The sequence below is a fragment of the Emys orbicularis genome, chromosome 4, assembly GCF_028017835.1.
Source record: "Emys orbicularis isolate rEmyOrb1 chromosome 4, rEmyOrb1.hap1, whole genome shotgun sequence".
Lineage (NCBI taxonomy): Eukaryota > Metazoa > Chordata > Testudines > Emydidae > Emys > Emys orbicularis.
This window is the reverse complement of record NC_088686.1, coordinates 134,160,433-134,172,975: the sequence shown is the minus strand read 5'-3', so window position 1 is coordinate 134,172,975 and position 12,543 is coordinate 134,160,433. Positions and strand designations below refer to the sequence as shown.

The window sequence follows — 12,543 nt, the reverse complement described above, 5'->3', positions numbered from 1 at the left end:
AGTGAACTGTTATTTAAAGGTCACATTTTCAGCAATGGAGACTTCAGAAATCATGTGCAAATTGGGTAAAAGCATGTGAAAAACGACTTGCTAGGCCCTCTGCACCCACAATTACTCAGCTTGCTAGGATAATCGCAGTAATTGCACATGCAGTCACAGCTGCACTTGTGCACAGAGAATGGGCCTCTTCATCTTGAAAATCTGGTTCCAAGTGCTTTTTGGGTCAGGAAATGGATTTTTTCAGTTGACATTAAATGAGAAGTTGTTTGTTTTAACCTCAGCTGATGTTAGACACAGTTACACTAAATTATTGGAAAAGCATTTAGCATATGGAAAAGACTTTCTGTTAAAGTGTGGGTCTGCTCTGCCAAATGACAGTAAAAATGGCCTCCTTTTACTCATCTCAGCAGCTCCCTGTATGTATTCAGAGTTGGATCTGCTCAGTTTAGTAACAAGCATTAGTTCTTGCTCCTCCTAGAACTGCAGAGCAAACACAGGTCAGTGGGGGTAAAATGGATTGTATTCAGGTTTGAGCATAATCTACAGAACTGTAAACTAAATTCCAGTTACAGCGTCAATTAATTGATTACAAACCTATTAAAAACAACAGAGTTGCTCATGCATAAGTGAAATCTGAATTTGGGCTGCAGAGCATATATTACTGGTAATGATGCATGAGAAGGAAAAGACTCGGCCTGAAATACAAAAGCCAAACTGGGCTTACACAGCAGGTCGTTTGAACATCTTTTCAGTTGTCTGTGGGAGCCCATTTGATCTGGAGTCAGTGAGACATAGTGAACCTGTATTGTCACAGTGCTGTTTTTATGTGATCAACTCTGAGAGCACAGCAGGACTTTAAGTGAGTTGATCTCAGGGGGGCTCGACTGTGTCTCCCTGAAATCGTTCAAACCTATGCATACTGAGGCACCTTCTGCAACTCGAGCTCTGTCTCTACAGATCCAGTGGACGAAACTGAAGACGCACCCGATTTGTCTGGTAATATTTTGTTTTAGTCTTCTTCCTTCTTTGTAATAAATCTTAGCTAAGGGATTGTTCCTGCAAAGGGACAATTGGTTCTTACTGTTAGAGGTGTTGAAGCTTTTGTGACATAACATCTCAGCTGCTGATCAAATCCAGCCCATTGCACAGAGGCTTCTCTAAGGTCAGGTGAGATGTGAATGTTTTTTTTTTAACACCCAGGTCTCATAGAAGTGTCTTTGTCTCTAAGAGTATGTCTACACTGCAAAAAATCACCACAGCAGCAAGTCTCAGAGCCCAGACCAATTAACTTGGGCTCGTGCTACGGGGCTAAAAATAGCAGTGTATCGACATTTCTGCTTGGACTGGAGCCTGGCTTTGAAACCCAGTGAGGGGGACTGGAGCCCACACTCTGAGACCTACCCCTTTCGTTGGATTTCATAGCCCAGCTCCAGGGAGGGAATGTCTACAGTGGTATTTTTAATGCCGTAGCATGAGCCCCATGAGCCTGACTCCGTTGACCCAGGCTCTGAGACTGGCTGCCATGGGGTTTACGGTTGTTGGATTTTTTTGCATTGTAGACGTACCCTGAGGCCTTTTCTGAGGTTGCTGTGCTGTCCTATGGTCAACTGTTGGATAGCCCTAGGGAAGAGTACAAATTCCTGGGATATGGTGAAAATTGCCCAGATGACATTTCCACTGGTCCCAGGGTGCTAAACTTGCTCTCAAGTGTATAATAAGAGTGTTCTCTACAAGTAGATGTGAAATCAGTGATAGATTTTTCTCAGTGGATCTCAAAATACTTTGGGGACTGTGTGTACATTAGCACTGAAATGCAGCAACCTCTGAGACCTGGTCTACACTACGAAGTTAGGTCGATTTGTGTTGACCTATTTGTGCGTGTGTCTATGCTCAAATTTGTCTCCAGCTGATATAAGCACCCGTTAGTCACACAGTCAAATCACCTCCCCGAACGGTATAGAGCCATGGTTCACCTACTGAGGTCAATGTGCGAGCATAGATATTGTATGACCTGTATCAACCCTCACAGTCCTCCAGCAGCTGTCCCACAATGCTCCTTTCTCTACAACAGTGACTGCTCTGGCCACAACTTTAAACTCCACTCTCAGAGACTGGAAGCCAGACCCCACCTTGAAACCCCCCCATGGGTTTTTTAAATGCTTTTTTCTGATCTCCCAACTTGATGGTGAACTAGCAGTTCACCCTCATTGTGTGCAGTTGCCCAGCCGCCTGTGCCAAGCTCCACACACTAGACATGCTCCTGCCTGGAGTAGACAGGAAGTATTGGGTCTCTGGGGCCTGTGGGAAGAAGAGGCTGCACAAACACAGCTACAGACCAGCTGTAGAAATGTGGACATCTGTGAGCAGATTGCATAGGGGCTGCAGGCAAAGGGATATGACAGGGATCAGCAGCAGTGCTGCATGAGAGTGGAGGGCACCTGCCAGGCGCAAAGTTGAAATGGGGAGAAAGATAGATACTTTAGTCAAGGATGCTTGGCCAACCCCCTTACTTTTATGAAAAGCACCCTGTGAGATTTTCAATGTCCATGCAGAGCAGATGGGACCTTGGTTTTTACGGTCTCATTTGAAATACCCATCCACACACAGTGAATTCCCTGAGAATGATGGAAGGTGGAGTCCACCTTGTTGGTATTTGACCCAGCAGTTCCAGTGACCCCCTATGTATTTCAAACCTAGGGCCATAATGCTCATCCTGAGTCTTAATGTCATGCTTACTTCTTCCTTGCTGTGTTTGCAGTACCTGGATAAGGTGGAGGTGGAGATGCGAACCTGTGAAGAGCCTCGGCCACCCAATGGACAGTCTCCCATTGCTCTCGCTGCAGGTCAAAGGTTGGCATCCCCTACCTCTACAGTTAGTTTTTTGACATTGTATTATCTGTGTTGGACAGGCACCCCTGATTGTCCATTCTGAGCAGTGAAGGAACCTTGCAATAAAAAAGAGGAATTGTTTTCTCCCAGCCTTTTCAACTGTGAGATGGGGATAGGGTTTGGCAGAAGTTTGTACAGCTGGCCAGGGTTGACCTAGACTAGATCCTTAAGACTGCCCAGCTCCTTTAAGCCATGTTCCCTAGAGGCTTTGCATTGCAGCTCCCAGCCTCCAGTTAGGAAGCAGTGAATAAGATTCCTTCATTGCAGCCCATCTCCCCATCCTTTCCTGCTCCTCTAGCAAAGTCTCTCTCTCTTTCCCACTTCCTGAACATCTGCATTGATTTCCCTCATCTTTGGCAGAGACCTAAATCTTCTCCTTGCTTCCAAAGTTTCACTGAAATTCCTGCCTGGCCTGCACCTGTGTTCTTCTCCTCTGGCTGTGCTCCGTCACATTTCCCAGCACCCCACCCAAACTTCTCTCCTGACCACTCCTTTATCCCCGTCCTGACTCAGCTCCTGCTTTCATGTTGCCCCTCCAGGCTAGAAACAAGTAACATCCTCTCTCACAAAGCATTCCCCATATTCACTCTGTACTGTATTGTGCCTGACTGGGCTGTTGAGCTTTCATCTTTTTGGGAAGTCCATTGACAGAGCTATGACACTTCAAAGCCACTGAGGCTCTGCCCCAGAAGCTCTAACAGTTTCAGCACATTCTGCCCATTCTGTATATTCCTTCGTGGCTACGTTAACAATCGTGTCTCTTCTGAATCAGCTAGCAGTGCTCGCCGGAGTGTTGTGTGGGACAGGAGTATTTCTGTCTCTGGCCTTGGGAGTGAGAGGCAGACTCCAGGAGTTGAACTTCAGCTTCCATGTGCACTGCACCCCCTTGCCCACCCCTTGCTCCATCATTTACTCTTCTTCTTCTGTCCCTGCCTACCATGGTGATGGCTTTGAACACTCAGTTGTAACCACGGCTGAGGCTAGCCTATCAAATAGGGGGTGCCTTAGAGCACAGGTGATGGCACTTCTCCTGGAGGTAGCCCATCTCTGTGGAGCTAGGCTGCTTCTGAACCTTAGGTCTCCTTTGTGACAGTTGTTTATTACAACTGGGTCAGCCTGAACTGGGGCCCCTTTTTATAGAATGATGATTTTGAGGGTTCTTCTCTTTACAGCGAGTATGGCTTTGCCGAAAAAGTTGTGGAGGGAATGCTCGTTGTTGTCAATTCCATCACCATCAAGATTCACTCCAAGGCCTTCCACGCCTCTTTTGAACTGTGGCAGCTCCAAGGATACAGCGTGAATCCCAACTGGCAGCAGAGCGACCTACGTTTCACCCGCATCACTGACGCTCATAGAGGAGAGGTAAGACCCTCTCTGCATTGGCAGACGCAGCATACGGGGGCGTCCCATTTAGGTTTCTTCCATGGTCCCTGAAGGGTCTGGCAGATTTGGGGCCGTCGTTCATCTTCTCTGAATTCTCACCTCATGGTCTCAGTATGGTTGGCTATAAGGAACCTCAGTGACCTCTGCATCACAGTCTAAAGCATCCACTAGGAAGTGGAGTCGCTCTGAACTCTTCCATAGCCAGTGGTCCCCTATCATACTTCTTCCTAGCATCTTCTTACTGGGAGAATGAAAAACTGGAGAAGCTGTGAGCTCCCTTGCAATCAATACGTTTTCACTAGTCTCTGCTGTGATTGCACTGTAGAGGAAGGACTATATGCTCCCAGGGCAGCTCCTCCATTTATTACAGGGATCCCAGAAGAAAGATGGTGTCTCTTCCTTCACCACTTCTAAGTCTGTTTCTTTTCTTGCCTATGCGCTGCTACCGTGTAACGTATCTATCATTAAAGTCTTGAAGTTGGTGAAATCCTCAGCATTTTCCTATTTGTCTCCTGGTCTCTCTCTCTCTCTCTCTCTGGGTAGGTTCTGACATTTAAAGAGCTCACCTGGCAGACACTTCGGATAGAGGCAGATGCCACTGACAATGGTGATCAGGATCCCACTACCACTCCTCTGAGGCTCATTACCAATCAAGGCAGGATCCAAATTTCTCTCAAGAGAAGGGTGAGTATCTTCACTGATAGCAGGAGTGATTTGCATGGTAAAGTCCTGATTGCATCTCCCCGATCAGGAATAACGTCCTTACTAAATTGAATCTCAGAACCGAGAAAAGGCACAGAGAGGGATAATTATTCCTGTGTCTGGTGAAGGTACACATGCCCTCCCTTCTCAGTGCTTGTGCTTTTTCTCCACAAAAGCAGAGCCCTAGATGCTGTATTGCTCTGTGGTTTCAGTGAGGTACACGCTGAGTTCTTACCTTGCATACTCAGAACAGCTCATTTCTTAGTTCAGGAATGCATGCAGCAGGGCAAGTGGGTGAATAGTCCTCAGTCACATTCATGTAAAATTGTGCTGTGTCCTCTTTTACTGAGCACTTAAATCACTGCCAGGCTTAGTTGTACTATAAACAGGAGAAGGAGAAAGGTGATGAAGTGTCAATTAGAAAGAATAAACCTCCTGCATTTCCACTCCTTCCTTTAGTGCAGTTGGACACATGCCTCCTTAGGTGGAGACGGATTTGTCTAGCCTGGTGCTCAGTTGAGACAACAGATCCTCCTGAATAATATTGGGGTACCCTGGACACCTGTCAGTCAGATGAATGGCTTCCCTCTACCCTATTTTCTCTCATATGACTTCTAAAGTGGCACATTTTGCAGCTGCTACAGTCCACAATTCCCCTGAAGAATAAATGTGTAAGGTTAAAATTGTTACGTTAAACTCCCTGCTTTCTCTTTGGTTGGCTCAGACCAAAGATTGCAACGTGGTGGCATCTAAGCTCATGTTCCTCCTTGACGACTTGCTCTGGGTGCTGACAGACTCTCAGCTGAAAGCCATGATGAAGTATGCAGAGTCCTTGAGTGAAGCCATGGAGAAATCTGCCCAGCAGAGGAAGAGTATGGCACCAGAACCTGTCCTGGTAAGCAGCCATCACCCAAGCATGAGCATTCTGGGAAAAAAGGAAGAGACATGGAAAAGGCAGCATGGATTCTCCTTATACACATACAAACGGGTGCTTGCTGCCAAGTGGGCTCTCTGATGATGGGAAGAGGTAGGAAAGCTGTAAGCTGTGCAGCTTCCCAAAAGTCCCGTCAACACTCCTTATGGGTGTGAGCACTGGGAGAAGTTCTAAAAGCTTAGCTGATGCAAGGTTAGGCACACATGGGTATGGAGTCACCACTGGGAGAAAAACATGACCTAAAGGCATTGCACCCAAAACCAAAAAGCATCAGTGAATATTTTTAAATGGTCATGGGCTAGAATCGGTCTGGGGAAAAAGATGGAAAATTCTGTGATCCTCTAGGCCAGCAGTACTCAAACTTCATTGCACTGCGACCCCCTTCTGACAACTAAAATTACTACACAACCCCAGAAGGGGGGGACTGAAGCCTGAGCTTGCGGAGCCCTGCCACCCCAGGCGGGAGACTAAAGCCCAAGCCCAAGGGCTTCAGTCCCAGGCAGGGGGCCTGTTACCTGAGCCCTGCCGCCCAGGGCTTTAGCTTCAACCCTGGGTGGTGGGACTTGGGCTTTGGCCCTGGGCAGTGGGGCTCTGGCTTCAGCCCCAGACCCCAGCAAGTTTAACACCAGCCCTGGCGACCCCATTAAAACGGGGTCACGACCCACTTTTGGGTCCCGACCCACAGTTTGAGAACCTCTGCTCTAGGCAGGACTATCACAAGGTGTCAAGGGGCCCATTGATTTTGTTTTGGTAATAACAGATAATGAATATACCCTGGAAATAATCTCTTCGGCCTCTGCTAGGTAGTTCCTGTCTCCTACTTTCTTTCTCAAAATAAAAATCTACGTGGGGGGCACTCCAACCTTGTAAAAATTATCATGATCCGGGGTGCTCAGGGGAGAACACGATCATCCCATTTCAGGATCATTATTTTTTCTCCCAGTATCCTGCAAGGGGGCTCCCAATGCTCAGAGATGTTTGTATTGTTCGTTTGCAGCACACACAGCTTATTGGTATTTCAGAACCTCTAACCAGCTGTTTCTCACACCCTCCTTCTATCGTTAGCCCTTGAACTCCCCCCCCCTTACCCTCGCAAATGTTTGTTTAAAAAGAAGTTTTGCAAAATGCTCAGTGAAATTAAATAACAGAGAGATGTTTAAATAACTGCTGTAGAGGGAAAGTGAAATTAAGGGGTACAAGGCAAAGGATGAAAGATGTTTTCAGCAGAGATTTGCAAAGAGCCAGAGAGCATGAGGTGAGAAAAGGGATGTTTCTCCAGATAGCAGGAACTGCAGGAGAGACGGTTTTTGCAAACGGTGCGGTGAGAGAAGGCTAAAATAATAATGCTAATATTGCCCTTTTCATCCATAGATTTGAAAGCATTTTCCAAAGATAAGTGAACATCATTAGTCCCATTTTAGAGATTGGGAAACTGAGGCATGGAGCCTTCCCAAGGTCACACAGCAGAGCTTAGAATAGAACACATATCTCTTGACTCCCTGTTTGGTACCCTGTCCACTGGACCTTGTTGCCTCCACTGATTATAAATCAATTGATGTCACTGCAATAGAATTAAGCGTTGCAAAGTCTGTGTCTGCAGAAACGGAAGCTCAAGATCAAATTGATAATCATAAGTTCTAGTTGTTCAGTTACGTTTGGCTTTTTCCTTATACATGCTGTGTTAGAACCACTGGTCAAAGGCCTTTCATTTGGGGAGCGCTATTCAGCCTCTTCCACTGTGGGGTGTAAACCTAGGCTGTTTCCAGTGCACTAGAATCTGCTTCCCTATTTTCCTTTGATGATGTACTGGTACCTGCAGAACATGTTTGTGTATTCTAGACCCCACCACCTGCTCCTAGTGCCCACCAGTCCTGGTCCCAGACATTTGGAGGCAGTCTGAATGCACGCAGCATCAGCCAGTACTTTGAGAAGTATGACATGAAAGAGTCCTCCTACCACCTATTCATCTCCCGTCTGGACCTGCACATCTGTGATGACAGCCACACCCGGGAGTCAGGTACCTGACCAAGAGCAGCACTAGGGAGAGCCTGGAGGAGAAAGAAATTAACCAGATCGTGGGGGGTACTTCTTTTTCACATGTGCACAGTCATGTAATTCTGCACTTCTTAGTTCAGTGTTAGCATATCACAGTGAGGCAAGTGTTAGTGGCTCAGCCTTTGTGGGGTGACACTGTGCTGAGTACCAGGAGACTTGCATGAGTGGTGTAGCTTCCTAGGGGAAGGAATGGAAGTCCTCTCACTGGCTTGGACAAAGCACTAGAGAATACGCAATAGGGAACAATCTGTCACCGACTGAAGAGGTAGATTAGATGGTCTAATAGCTCATCTCACTTGGTCAGTATGGGATTGTTCCTTACCATTTATTTTCTGGTAATTTAGCTAGCCTAGTTTTAAATGGGCTAGGCAATGGGGCTTCCCCACTTCCCTTGCAAGACCATTCCCCAGTCTAGCAGATCTCTCTGCCAGGAGTGCTTTCCCAGTAATTCAGTTTAAAATTGGCCTTTTTAGATTTTAATCCCATTCCTCCTAGTTTATCCCAGTGGGCCTTACTGCATGATTCCTCTCCCTCCCTGTTTGAAGTAGCATGTGCCCCTCTTCCAGTCCCCTGCTCTCCTTGCAATCTTGGTTGTCCCTTAGCCAAGCTCTAGATATTTATTTCTATAAATCTTTCCTCATAATTCAATGCCCTCTGATCATTACTGTTGCTTTTCTCTGAGCTTGCTCCAGTTTGTCTCCTTTTCTTGTTGCTGAGTTGCCTGGAACTACAGTACACACAGTATTCCAGCTGGACTTTCATCAGAGCCATATAGAGAGAACAGGCTGGTAATAAACCCTGTGATTTAAAGCCTCAGCATATGCAGCCCAAAGCTGCGTTGTCCTCTTTATTTTGTTACCATATTGTTGGTTATAGTGGTGAGAACCGTAACTGCCAGGGGTGCTCTGCAGTTTTGTGTGTGGTGCACTAGTTTTCTTGATGGTACTAATGGTTAGTCAGTTTCATTCCATATTCTGTTTCCTGGCCTAGATGATCATGGGAGATGGTGCCAAACCTAAAAGGAGGTATAATGATTGCAGCATCTTACCTTAAAATGGTATCCTTTTATATAGCCCCTTTCATGCCATGGGATCCCCAAATGCTTTGCAAACTGTACCATATATATACAGGGATTACTCACACATCACAGAAATGCAGTCACCTCTGGAATGGAATGTGGCAACTATTCAGCAGGGCTTATCAATTCTTACCAGCCATTCAGGACAGCACATGGAGAACACCACTTTATATAGCCAGCTGAAACCTCAGGGGAATTTTAGAGAGAGAGAAAGTAATGACTCTAATTAGAATTTAGCCATGGCCCCAGGTTGGCATCTTCTGGTATAAAAAGGGCTGTGGGATCCTTTAATGAGCAGGATTTTATGTCTCATGTAAAAGAAGGTTCCAGTACCGCTTGCAGTACAGTGCCCTCTAACACCAAAGTGAGATGCTGGTACAGTAGCGACTCAGGGAGTTATGCAAAGTTGCTCTGAATTCCCCTCAGTTAGGACTTGGCTTGCACAGCTGATATGCAGATGTTCTTTATTCTGTCTTCCCACAGGCTCCTCAAAGCATGGGGTGATGGGAGGTGCAATGCAGCTCACCTTCAGGAGAATGGCTTTTGACTATTATCCCTTCCACTGGACAGGTAAGGGGAGTTTGTTCTTTCCTCATTCATGAAGAGGATAAAAAGAGAGATGATGAGGAAACGTGTTGCTACAAGATTGTGGGTTGAAGCAGACTGCGAGGAAGGTTGTGCAGAGAGGTCTTGTGACTTGAATCCCCTTTGCAGGGCTAATCCAATTCACTTCTTTATGGGTGAATGGCACCCTTACCCCTCAGGATAAAAGGAGCCAGGCTACGAGGAAGGGAACACTTTGCTCTCTGTCATAAAGTCATAAGGTTAAACCCTTGGATCCCCCAACTTTCCCGTTGCCTAAGCTCTGGATCTGGTTCCTATATGAGTCTGGTCAGCTTGAAGGGGCTTCAGTGTAAGGGATTAGGCCCAGGAGGAACCCAGTAGCAGTTGTGTGTAACTCAGGACCCCTCACAGTGGAAAAGGTGGTGGTCTTAGAGGGGAGAAATGGCACCTGCAAAGAAACTCTTGCATCTGGAACCCTCGCAGGCATGGGCAGCTGTGCTACGAGGAAGCCTGCATTGTTTAAAGGGAGTCCTCCGGCCATGCAGCTCTGCATGTGTCAGTGGTGGTCCCAGTTGGAGGAGAGCATTTAAAAGGTGCACGTGTGAGTAGGGGTACTAAGGGTTCGGGTGCTGATCCAAGCCACAAGAACCTCCTCTGAAAAGCCACCTTGTGTTTGTTTGTTCTGCAGGAGACACCTGCAAGCATTGGGTGAAGTACTGTGAGACCATGGAGACTCAGGGACAGTGGGCAAAGAAGCTGGTGAATGAATTTCAAAGCAAGATGGAGAAGCACTGTGAAGAAATGGACGCTGGATCCACCAAGACTCCAGGGTCTCCCTTCAAAAAGCAACCAGGTAGCACTGTTGGATTAATTTGGGGGTTTTCTTTCGGTTGCCTCCACTTTACGAAAGAGATTAACAGACGTACTTACTAGTGATTTGGGCAAAAGAGAGTCATCCCTACCACAGGGGCTACTTCCTCTTTAAAAAACAACAACCAAAAACTTGTACAATGCAGCAATGAGTTATCAGTACAAAAATCTGTGGCACATGAAAAATTGCAAATATAGGGACAGAGTAAAATACAATGAACTTAATATCCAAATGAGTGACACATGGACTACTGGACAGATTGTGGTATTCATTTTCATAACTAGTCCAGGAAACCTGTCTATGTTTGAATGTATATGAAGCTGTCTGAGTGCCACAGAATCCTTGAGTCCTTGCTGCAGAATTTAGGTTGATTTTGCCACAGAGTACACACACCTTTGACTGTATTCTTTCCTCATAAAACCCTAAGCTTTCATTACTTAGTTTTGCCCATTTGTATCCAACTCTGGGTCCATTATTTCTAACCAATAAACACATGTGCCTCCTAAAGACCGCTTGTGGGTTTGATGTTTAACACCTCCAACTGGTTGCTAAGGAGATGAATTAAATTGTGGCTGATGTGATTTTGAACTTTTTCCCCCCCCAGACACTTTGTCCAGTCCTCACAAAAGCCCCCCAAAGAAAGGCTGCCCCCAAACACGTGCACCTCCTGCAAGCTTACCGCAGCTTCGGCACCCTTCATGGAACCGTCTCCGATCCAGCTGCGTGGTAGTCCGAGTGGATGACCTGGACATTCATCAGGTGGGGAGGAGGCTCTCATCCATTGTTCTAAGTACAATCTTAGTTTTGGAACAAACTATTTAATCTGATACCATATTAAACCACAAAGCACATAAAACCTAGTGTGTAACCAGAGCCAAACAAGACTCTGTAGCTGCAGCATTCACCGGTCCTGGCAGGTCTCTGTTAGATACTGCTCGTATCTTCTGAACCAAACACGGGCTCAAAAGAACCCCAAAACTCAAAGCAAATTGCAGCCAAAACTGCTGTTTCTGTTGCAGCTCACACTACAAAGCTGGGGTGGCTTTCCCTCCACACCTTGATCAACCCCTTGCCCAGCTCTGAGCAAATAATGTTTTATGTATTTGAGAAATTAGTGAGCGTGTTTCTTGGTAAGTGTCTTCACTGACAGCAACATAAGAATTGCCAGGCTGGATCAGACCCAAGATCTATCTAATCCAGAATCCTGTTTCTGACAGTGTGACCAATACCAGATGCTTCAGAAAACTTTCCGCACTGTCTGTCTCACACACCCCTCCTGTAAACCCTGCAGAGTTTCGAGAGAGTGAGATGGATTCTGTTCTGCCTCATGTCATCAATAGAATTTGTTTGCAGTGTTGTAGCCGGTTTGGTCTCAGGATCTGAGAGAGACAAGGTGGGTGAGGCAAGATCTTTTATTGGACCAACTTCTGTCCCTTCAACCAACAGAAGTTGGTCCACTAAAAGATACTACTTCACCCACCTGGTCTCTATCAATAGAATTGTCCATTAACTTCTGATTGCCACATCTTGTATTGGTGGTGATGCAGGAGGCATAAAGATTCAAAGCTCCCAGCTGGATTTTCAGATCCTGATTTGAGTTGGAGGTGCTTGCATTTGAAAGACAATTTTTCTGATTTTGTAAACTGAGCATATCTGATGCAGGAATGAATCTTTGAGAGAGGATGAATATGGGAAACAGTGATGCTATATGAACAGTCACTTTTCTAACTGACTGCAGTGCAACTACTTGTCTTTGTTGTTCAGGTTTCCACAGCTGGTCAGCAGAGTAAGAAACCTTCCACCTTGCTTTCCTGCAGCAGGAAATCCCTTCCAGACCAGGTCTCTGCAATTCATATCGAGTTCACAGAGTATTACTTCCCAGACAATCAGGAATTTCCAGGTAATGCAATAAAGTTAGCACCTCACTTGGTGAACTTCCTAAGGAACCAACCCATCTTTAACTCTCCTGATACATAATCACCTTACAGCTACTAGGGAGTCAGTTTCTTTGCATCTCTGTTCTTGTTTAGTCTCCTGATGTTCTTCTGTCTGTGTATATGTTGATTT

At 46.1% G+C, this 12,543-nt stretch overlaps 1 protein-coding gene across 1 annotated transcript in view; it reads left to right on the top strand.

The window, feature by feature from the left end:
- The window catches only part of BLTP3A (bridge-like lipid transfer protein family member 3A), a 55,422-nt gene that overhangs the window by 28,888 nt on the left and 13,991 nt on the right, over positions 1-12,543 (top strand). The window contains exons 3-12 of the mRNA XM_065403661.1: positions 958-996; positions 2,759-2,850; positions 4,062-4,251; positions 4,816-4,956; positions 5,699-5,869; positions 7,748-7,925; positions 9,525-9,611; positions 10,294-10,458; positions 11,081-11,235; positions 12,241-12,376. Coding sequence (XP_065259733.1) covers positions 958-996; positions 2,759-2,850; positions 4,062-4,251; positions 4,816-4,956; positions 5,699-5,869; positions 7,748-7,925; positions 9,525-9,611; positions 10,294-10,458; positions 11,081-11,235; positions 12,241-12,376 — 1,354 coding nt within the window. The remainder of the gene's footprint in view (positions 1-957; positions 997-2,758; positions 2,851-4,061; positions 4,252-4,815; positions 4,957-5,698; positions 5,870-7,747; positions 7,926-9,524; positions 9,612-10,293; positions 10,459-11,080; positions 11,236-12,240; positions 12,377-12,543) is intronic.